The sequence below is a fragment of the Nothobranchius furzeri genome, chromosome 10 (genome assembly GCF_043380555.1).
Source record: "Nothobranchius furzeri strain GRZ-AD chromosome 10, NfurGRZ-RIMD1, whole genome shotgun sequence".
In the NCBI taxonomy this organism is placed as follows: Eukaryota; Metazoa; Chordata; class Actinopteri; order Cyprinodontiformes; family Nothobranchiidae; genus Nothobranchius; species Nothobranchius furzeri.
In genome coordinates this window covers 47057262-47066572 of record NC_091750.1, presented here as the reverse complement: position 1 = coordinate 47066572, position 9311 = coordinate 47057262, and the positions used below count along the sequence as shown (strand labels likewise).

At 44.2% G+C, this 9311-nt stretch overlaps 1 protein-coding gene across 1 annotated transcript; it reads right to left on the bottom strand.

Annotated features, from left to right (window-relative positions):
- Positions 1-2026: 2026 nt before the first annotated feature.
- si:ch1073-224n8.1 (uncharacterized) lies at positions 2027-4223 on the bottom strand. Its single transcript, XM_015960848.3, has 2 exons — positions 3326-4223; positions 2027-3213 (listed from the first exon to the last, which is right to left on the bottom strand). The coding sequence occupies exons 1-2, from the start codon at positions 3993-3995 to the stop codon at positions 2243-2245; spliced, it is 1641 nt and encodes a 546-aa protein (XP_015816334.3). The 5' UTR covers positions 3996-4223; the 3' UTR covers positions 2027-2242.
- Positions 4224-9311: the final 5088 nt, after the last annotated feature.

Sequence of the window (9311 nt, the reverse complement as noted above, 5' to 3'; positions counted from 1 at the left end):
CAGAAGTAGTCTACTTTTATTTAGAAAACTTTTTTAAACAACTAAAAATAAAAAATTATCTCGATGCTAATCTTACTGTGGATAAACTGGCACTCGTTTGCATGTTTGAAGTAATCTGTAATGATACAACAGGCCGCCTGAAACAGCAGTTTGAGTGTGTGAACACAGCTGCTATTACTGAGCATCAGGAGAAGACAGGTGTGTGTTATTAAGGATGTTTGTTTGGGTGACGGCAGCAGCTCGCCCCGACAGAAAAACTTTCCTCTAAGGAGAATTAAGAGTTTTATTCCTCCTGAAGGAGGACCACTTCTCCAGGGTCGTGTAGTATTAGTACTCAACAGAATAAACATTACCACTTGCTCCTTGGAATGTGTACCAGAAGCGGGGTGTATTTTCATCTAGACGTAACTGTACACAGGAACATTTACCGTGGAGATAACTAAGCTTCAGTAGCACTAAAGCAACATTCTCAGCTGTGGAAACATCAAAACTACATCTGAGTCATGGCTTTATGAAGCAATGAATTATGGGAATTTATTCTCTGTAGCAATGCTCAGGTTAGCTTGTTTCTGCTGGTATTTTAGTCACTTTTCTTTTGATGTTTGGTAGAAATACACAACAGAGCCCAGTACTTACAGGGTACTGGTACCAATTACTCACAGACTCGTGCAGAACAGGGCTACTTAATCCTGGTCATTGAGGGCTACTACTTCCATGTTCTCTTCATTCTCCAGCATCAACACACCTGGTTTGAGTCAGTGAGTGATTAACGGGTTCATGAAGAACCCAGGGATCTGCTGAAGAGGTGATTTAATTATTAGATCAGGTGTGTTGGAGCAGCGGAACAGCTACAACACGCAGGGCAGCAATCCTCCAAAACCAGGATGTAGGGGAAGTACTGGGATATGTACAGGGTACCTACTTACATGGGTAAAAGGTACTTACAGTGGTAAGTACTGGATATGAGTATACGTGCAAGGTAAACACAGAAACCATACTTTGTGTGTACCCTTAAAGTACTACAGTATTAGTTATTGCTGCACAGTATTTAGATAGATTTCTACTAAATGCTGTGTTCTTTGCTGCTTGGTTGTGTAAAGTTACTGTTAAGTTGCAACATCCCGTATCCACCACACGGGGCGCTGAAAAGCATCAACTTCAGGGAATAACTGTTGTTTAAACTGGGATTATTTCAACAAACTCCTTCAGGAAAGAAAATAAACACATAAATAAAACAAGGCCCTTTAATGTTTGTAACATCTACAGAAGCTAACAGGATAGTCATGTGGTACATGTATGCATATATAAACACTTTTTACAAAGAACAAATGTAAAAATAAAAAAGTAACTCATAAGTTTTCAGCATCAGAGTAATTCCTTTGTTTAGCCTGCATGCAGAGGCCTTCCCGTGAGGAACTACAGAAAAATAAATAGGAGTCGCCGCAACAACTTCAGCAAATTCTGAACGTACAGATCAAGACTTTTTATGATTTTAGCGTTTCATCGAATAACACCAGTTCATGTAAATATGGTAATTACACAGAGGTTCATTTATTACATTAAATAATGAAAAACAGCAAAGTTTAGCTCATACAGCTAACAGTGCTCAATCAAAGGCGCAGGAAGAAATGTGACAAAGTTCATGATTACACTTTAAATAGCATTAAGTTTAAGTCAATGCTGCACATTTCCCACTACAACATCCCTTCTTGACCCAAATACGACAGCTAAAACTAGTTTTAGGTACAAAAGCAGATGAAGGGGATTATTCAGGACTAGAGAGGACTGGGATGGCTGTAACGTTGTTCACAAATGTTCTGAAGTTTATGTTTAGAGCAATTTAAAAGAAGGTGCAGTCAGTAGCTGGAGTAAAACTTAACAAATCTCTTAAATGTCTTCAACGTGCTGAAATTCACCAGAATGACATCTCTGTCTCTCATCTGTGGGTTTAAAGCAACGACTAGAAACATAACAGTTCAGTTACGTTCCAATAGCAACAGCTGAAGTTGCGCTTGAGAGGGTTTAAGTGACCCTTTGGCTTGTTTTTAAATAAAAATGAAGCTATGGACTGCTGCTGCTCGAAGAGCCTGTGGCTGAAGGACGTTTGTAAATGTTCAAAATATTTGTTTTAGATATTGACTGAACCAGTTTACATGCAGCCCTAGGTAATAAGCCCACCTTACGTGTTACCCAGAGTGTGTTTCATATAAAAACACCAACAGTCTCCATTTTTAACCACACCTTACACACAGTCCACAGCCGAGCCGTCCTCCTCCTCAGCCCCCCACTCCCCAAATCTCATCTGAGGAGAAGGAGCTGCCGGATGGAGATTGTTAATGTCGTCCATGGCGTCTGGGTCTGTGTCATCACTGGGGCCTATTCCCATGTGACCGCCCTCCTCACGGTGTGTACGGACGTGTTTCCGCAGCGCCGCAGGCTCCTTGAAGGTGCGGTTGCAGAATGGGCAGCAGCACGGCCGCTCCCCGGTGTGGATGAGCTGGTGGTGTTTGAGGTGCTGCAGGCGGCTCAGGCGCTTCCCGCAGATGGCGCACACGTAGGGCTTTTCCCCCGTGTGTGTGCGCCGATGTTTACGCAGACCATCCAAGTGGCGGAAGCAGTTCCCACACTCTGAACAAGAGTATGGCTTCTCACCAGTGTGGATGCGCAGATGTGTTTTGAGGGCTCCGGACTCGCGGAAGCGCCGGCCGCAGACACCACATGGGTAGGGCTTCTCACCGGTGTGGATGCGGATATGCTTCTTCAGGCTGGAGATCAGACGGAAGGTCTTCCCACACTCCAGGCAATGATGAGGCCGGTCTGCAGAGGGCTCCCTCGATGTGTCAGGAGCTGAAGGTCCTGCAGAGTCCTCGGCTCTGCCGGGTGAAACAACGTCTCCTCTGCCTGCTACGGAAGTCCTGAGCAAAGGTTTCTGTCCATCAAGTCCACCCCGCTCCAAGCCACTGCCACATTCACGCAAAGGTCTCTGGTGGCGAAGGGGGTGGGAAAAAGAGCGCTGGGAGCCCCCTTCACTTCCAACTTGACCATAACCAATGTCCCCCACATTAAGAGACGATCCTTCTCCATCTCCAACTTGGTTGTCAGAATGCAACCCAGGTTCCTTCCCACCAGGCTGACCAGAACCCGAACCTGGTCCTTGCTCTTCTTTGATCTCGAATCTGAGCGTTCCACCTGGTCCAGGAGGCTGCCTCTCATCTAAAACATAAACAAAACACACAGAAGGTGTAATGTGACATTAAAATACTGGAAAAACTATTTAGGTTACTCGTGGCTTTGCAGCAATGTTTAGTGAAATGTTGAACGTTACCTGGTCTGCTGGCATCGGAGCACATATGGGAGGTGTTGGAGGCGAACGAGTCCAGAGCGTGGTTGGTGACAGAACCATCCGGCTGGATCGAGAGCTGACACATTTTGTAATCATCTCTTGGTTCAAAACCATGAATCGATTCATCCACAGAGCCACCGAGACCCAAGTCCACACTCGCTCCGCTCCTGGAGGTCTGGTGGTCCCGGTCTAATCCTGAAGTCAGAGGAGCCATGGAGGACAGATGAGGGGCGAAGACGGACTGGCTGATGGCCTGAGGGCCCGTGTAGGAGACCTGTAGCTGGTCTATGAGCTTCTGAGCACTACACAGGCAATCCTGCAGGGTCTTCAGCTCCCGCTCAGACACCTCCAGTCGAACCTTGAGCCTTTGGTTCTCCTGCTCCTTGTGTAGGAGCTCCAGCTGGGTCTCGTTAAGGACCAGAACCATTTCTCCGACCAGGGTGTCCACTGCAGCGGACATGGCAGTCTGAATGGTCGGAGCCAGGCGGGATTTGAGCGACATCACCGTCATGCTGCCCTGCGTGGCCGCTTTGCGATCATAACAGGTTTCGGTCCGGTCGGGGTTGTTGATGATGCTCTGTTTACGGTTTCCGCTGTGGACCGGAGATGGGTCCATGCTAGCGGTGGTGTAGGCTGTTCGCCTGGAGGTCATGACTGCTGTCTGAGCAGATCTGGGGTGTTTAAATAACGGAGCTTTCGTTGTTGTGGAGCTTCAGCGCGCTAGCCGTTTACCTGACGCTGCAGATACAGCCTCCGCTAGCAACATTAACCTGCAGTGGTAGTTTACCGAGCCGCTCAGACGGATTCAGCTACAAGCAAAAACAGCATTCGAAAGAAATATACCCTAAAAAGTCTCTACAGACTAAATTTATTCCTCAAATACTTTATTATCACGGCCTTAAACAAGGACTCACCCATTTCCAGGGCCGCAGTAAATACGTAGAGGCCTGTCGCGTTTAAATGACGCAATACACAGGTTTATGTGTTTTGTAAACCCTGCGTAGAGACTCGAAGGTGCAGCTTCATCGACGCGCTTTAGTTGTTTTTAGTTTTCTTTTTTAACAAACAATTCTAGTTCTAAAGACATAATGAAAAATGCGTAATGTTGATTAATTATTGCTGATGAATGCAAACTGTATTTTGTCCTCCTTAATGTCTATTTGCTCTTATTTAGCTGTGCCAAACGGTATAGATATTCATTCTGAAACATTAAAATCAATTTAACTCTTCTAGATTACAACATGCCAGCATAAATATTTCTACACAACATACTGAGATTATTTTTAAGCCTCACACTGGACCGCTCCTGTGTCATTGCCTACTGCATATGTCCAGCAGCTGGAAAAATAGTTGATCAGTTTTATTCTCTCTCGAACGAAAACAGTTCTTGTACATTTTAATTATTATATTAATGCTAAGATGCAATTTGACTCAAATAACCTGATTTATATCTTATATCTTAATCAATTGAAAAACATAGAATTCCCAGAGCTGCCAAGTCTCAGACACATGATGCACCCTTTCTTTGCCATATCTCCAGTTTCTCCCGCTGAAAAAAATGTTTGAATCTATCTGAGCTACACTGCGTGGTGCGACTGCACACACTCCCCTAGCTACAGTGCTGCAAATTCAGACTTTCTAGGAGCGATAATGGGGAATTTACGCCTTCCAGCGGCGAAAGCTAGAAGTAACTCTGGTTCTGTTAACCATTTAGGAAATATTTTTATTTTAGCCTCCTTATTTCAGAGAAGCTGTAGAAAAATCCTAATCTTTGTTCTTGTCTTTTGTGAGAAGGAGAGGGAACTGTGCATTTAAAGTCATGATAGTTAGTACAAACACTTCCTGTAACTTATATCCACTGTGGGCTTAGAGGTATTATATTAAGTCATTAATAGGTAACATCAAATTAATGTTTACAAGATTTTACCAGCATAAGTTTGCGATTTCTAATTAAACATGTCAAATATAAAGCTAGTAAAAAATAAAATACAGACGAAATACACTGAAAATAAACATTATTGACTAGAAATGCTTCTTTATTTTTCTTACTGTTTTATAATAGACTTGCAATCAGTCATTTTATTTTATTTATGTCCATTTATAATTTATGTATATTGATATGTCAACTAGATAGAAACACAAGAACTAGTATCTGTGTTTTTGAGAGTATAGATTTTACCGCCCTCTGGTGGACATAAATTGTTACTACAACCGTAATTAATCTAAAGAGCATACAACCTATCAGTACTTCCTGTAGAATCCTTCAAAATAAAACAATCCGCTAAAAAATTAAGCTTGTAAATTATATTAAAAGAAAATTAAACAATTGATTTAGTATTGGCAACAGGGAAACACACATTAAGTCTTTTTCTTTATTATTTTAATAACAACACCCATTGATCCATCCATCCATTTTCATCCGCTTATCCAGAGTTGGGTCGCGGGGGCAGTAGCCTAAGGCAAGAGGCCCAAACTTCCCTCTCCCCAGCCACTTGGGCTAGCTCCTCCGGGGGAATCCCAAGGCATTCCCTGGCCAGGCGAGATACATAGTCCCTCCTCCGTGTCCTGCGTCTACCTTTAGGTCTCCTCCCGGTTGGACGTGCCCAGAAAACCTCACCAGGGAGGCGTCCAGGAGGCATCCTGACCAGATGCCCGAGCCACCTCAACTGGCTCCTCTCGATGTGGAGGAGCAGCGGGTCTACTCCGAGGCCCTCCCGAATGACTGAGCTTCTCACCCTATCTCTAAGGGAGAGACCAGCCTCTCTTCGGAGAAAGCTAATTTCGGCCGCTTGTATCCGCGATCTCGTTCTTTCAGTCACTACCCAAAGCTCATGACCATAGGTGAGGGTAGGAATGTAGATCGACCGGTAAATTGAGAGCTTCGCCTTCTGACTCAGCTGTCTCTTCACCTTCGACAGACCGGTACAACGCCCGCATCACTGCAGATGCAACACCAATCCGCCTATCGATCTCACGCTCCAGTTTTCCCTCACTCGTGAACAAGACCCCGAGATACTTAAACTCCTCCACTTGGGGCAGGACCTCATCCTTGACCCGGAGAAGACATTCTACCATTTTCCAAATCAAGACCATGGTCTCAGATTTAGAGGAGCTGATTCTCATCCCAGCTGTTTCACACTCGGCTGCGAACCGCTCCAGCGAAAGCTGAAGATCACGTTCTGATGAAGCCAACAGGACCACATCATCTGCAAAAGCAGATACCTGATCCTCAGGCCATCAAAACAGATGCCCTCCACACCTTGGCTGCACCTAGAAATCCTGTCCATAAAGGTTATGAACAGAATCAGTGATAAAGGGCAGCCTTGGCGGAGTCCAACTCTCACTGGGAACGAGCCCGACTTACTGCCGGCAATGCGGACCAAGCTCTGACACCGGTCATACAGGGACCTAACAGCCCGTATCAGAGGGCCTGGTACCCCATACTCCCAGAGTACCCCCCACAGGGCCCCCAGAGGGACGCGGTCAAACGCCTTCTCCAAATCCACAAAACACATGTCAACTGGTTGGGCAAATTCCCACTCACCCTCCAGGATCCTCCTAAGGGTATAGAATTGGTCCAGTGTTCCAAGACCAGAACGAAAGCCACATTGCTCCTCCTGAATCTGAGGTTCAACAATCCGATGGACCCTCCTCTCCAGAACCCCTGAATAGACCTTACCAGGAAGGCTCAGGAGTGTGATCCCCCTGTAGTTGGAACACACCCTGCAGTCCCCCTTTTTAAATAAGGGGACCACCACCCCGGTCTGCCAGTCCAGTAGGACTGCCCCAGATGTCCACGCGATATTGCAGAGCCGCGTCAGCCAACACAGCCCCACAACAGCATTAAGGAACTCCGGGCGGATCTCATCCACCCCTGGAGTCTTGCCACAGAGCTTTTTAACCACCTCAGTGACCTCAGCACCAGAGATTTGAGAGGTCAACCCAAAGTCCCCAGACTCTGCTTCCTCACTGGAAGACGTGTCGGTGGGATTGAGGAGGTCTTCGAAGTATTCTGCCCACCGATCCACAACGTCCTATCACCTCCTACACATTTTAAATTGTACTTATGCAACAGTGTTAAACCCAATTGTTATGTGGAGTCAACGTGCTAAACCCAGCTAGCTACAGCGCTACAGTCTCAGAGTTTTTAATTTACTTTTTAATCAATGTGTTATCACCTACCAGTGCACCGTGTTGGGGCTACACTTAGGTTCTGTTAAACCAGCTGTTGACAAAGTAGTGGTCAGGAACTGATGCACTGAGTTCTTTCAAATATGTCGTTCCTTAAATGTATGCATGCCGGGTGCCAGTGACGAATGCACAAAATTAAACACCACTACTTCTTCTGTGCACATGCAAAAAAACATTTCAGCAGAGTTGGTTGCACAAAAGAAAAATGTCTTAATTTAGTATTCGCCAGACGTTTTATCCAAGCATTTGTAAAAAACAGATTTATGTGTTGAGCAAGAAAAGCTTGTGATACAATATTTAAAAACCCATAATAAAATAAAAGGATAAAATATAATTGACTGATTAATTGCCAACCTGACAGTCAAGTTTCAGGGGCAAACTGCTCCAAATTTGCAGCAGCCATTTGAGGAGTAGAGCATTTGTACTGATGCTGGCATGGTCTAAAGTCCATACCGGGCATTGACCTCTTGCCCTTATAGACTCTTGATATGAAGAACAGGTCATCGCACATCCACTTCCTGCTCCAAACTGAGCTTTAACCACAGAAGGTCACGGCCTGCTTTAGCTACAGGAAGCTGCATAAACTCATCTTCAACTAGATACAAGAATTTGCAGAAGATCTGGTTATTGTCAGTGTATTCTAATGTTTCCCACAGCCAGTTTATCTGAAATACATGAAGCATGTCTCACATGATTACACACTGGAGGGTTCGTTAAAGGAGTTTTATATTAAAAGAGACTCAAATCTGACTAGAAAAGGTGTTTTTTCCCTTCGCCAATATAAAGTAATCATTTCTCATGACCATATGAGGAAAAGAATGACCATTTTATTTTGCCAATGAGTTGGCATGATTAGTGTTATTTGAATTCCCTCCAAAGAAACCTAAAAAAAAAACTCTGCTCCTGCAGTTACACGACCCTGCAGGAGGCATCCGGACAGAGTTCATAAACTAAAATGAATAATTCCTGGTGGAGTTGTTTCTGATGGAGAAAACAGCCTCCTGGTCCCAGATGGCCTGGCTTCTGGGGGAAAATCTGATGCAGCCTTTTCTGTGACAAACAGGACCAACACGTCATGTTGTTACACAATAATTTACTTTGCAACATTTTTCCTTGCATTTGTGTCCCTCCCAATGAAACACATCCCCCTCCACCAATCAGTTTCTGCTTTTTAGGTCCTTTTTCTGGCATTTATACAATTTTCCTTCCCAACAGGTCATAAACATTAGCAGGTTTCATTTGTAAAATCTTTACAAACCATCTGAGTCACACAATTCTAACGAAGAGGGGAAACAAATTAAACTGTAACACAATAGTCTGTATGAATAAGATCCATGTTACACAACACATAAACAGACCCACATGCATCACGCTTACACACCCACACACCCTCGTCTGGGCACGCAACACATGCGCTCACCCAGAGGCACGCATACTGTAGAAATGACAAAAACAGCTAACAAATATCTAAGAGAACCGATGCTCACAATATGAAAATCAGAATATTTTCCAACTTCAACAGAAATTTTAAGACAGTTAAGATAATCTTGACTGTTTTGTCTTTGCCTCACGAGGAGGAAATCATCCAGATGTTACATTTTCCTACAGCTGGATTAAAAACAGGAATGAGAAACTCCTGAGTCATAACATGTTATATTTATATCATTATTTAAAAAGGCAGGATTGCTGATTTCTTGATGGTTTAAGCTGATATGTGGAAGATACTTTCAGGGCTTTAAAAAATAAAACTCTCAGAAAATAAAGACTGCCATTTGTG

Bases quoted from the DNA above. Each gene is read 5' to 3' on its own strand.
- si:ch1073-224n8.1 (XM_015960848.3), bottom strand. From the start codon at position 3,995: ATGACCTCCAGGCGAACAGCCTACACCACCGCTAGCATGGACCCATCT. The intron at 3,214-3,325 runs GTAACGTTCAAC...TTTATGTTTTAG, and splicing joins CTCCGATGCCAGCAGACCAG to ATGAGAGGCAGCCTCCTGGA.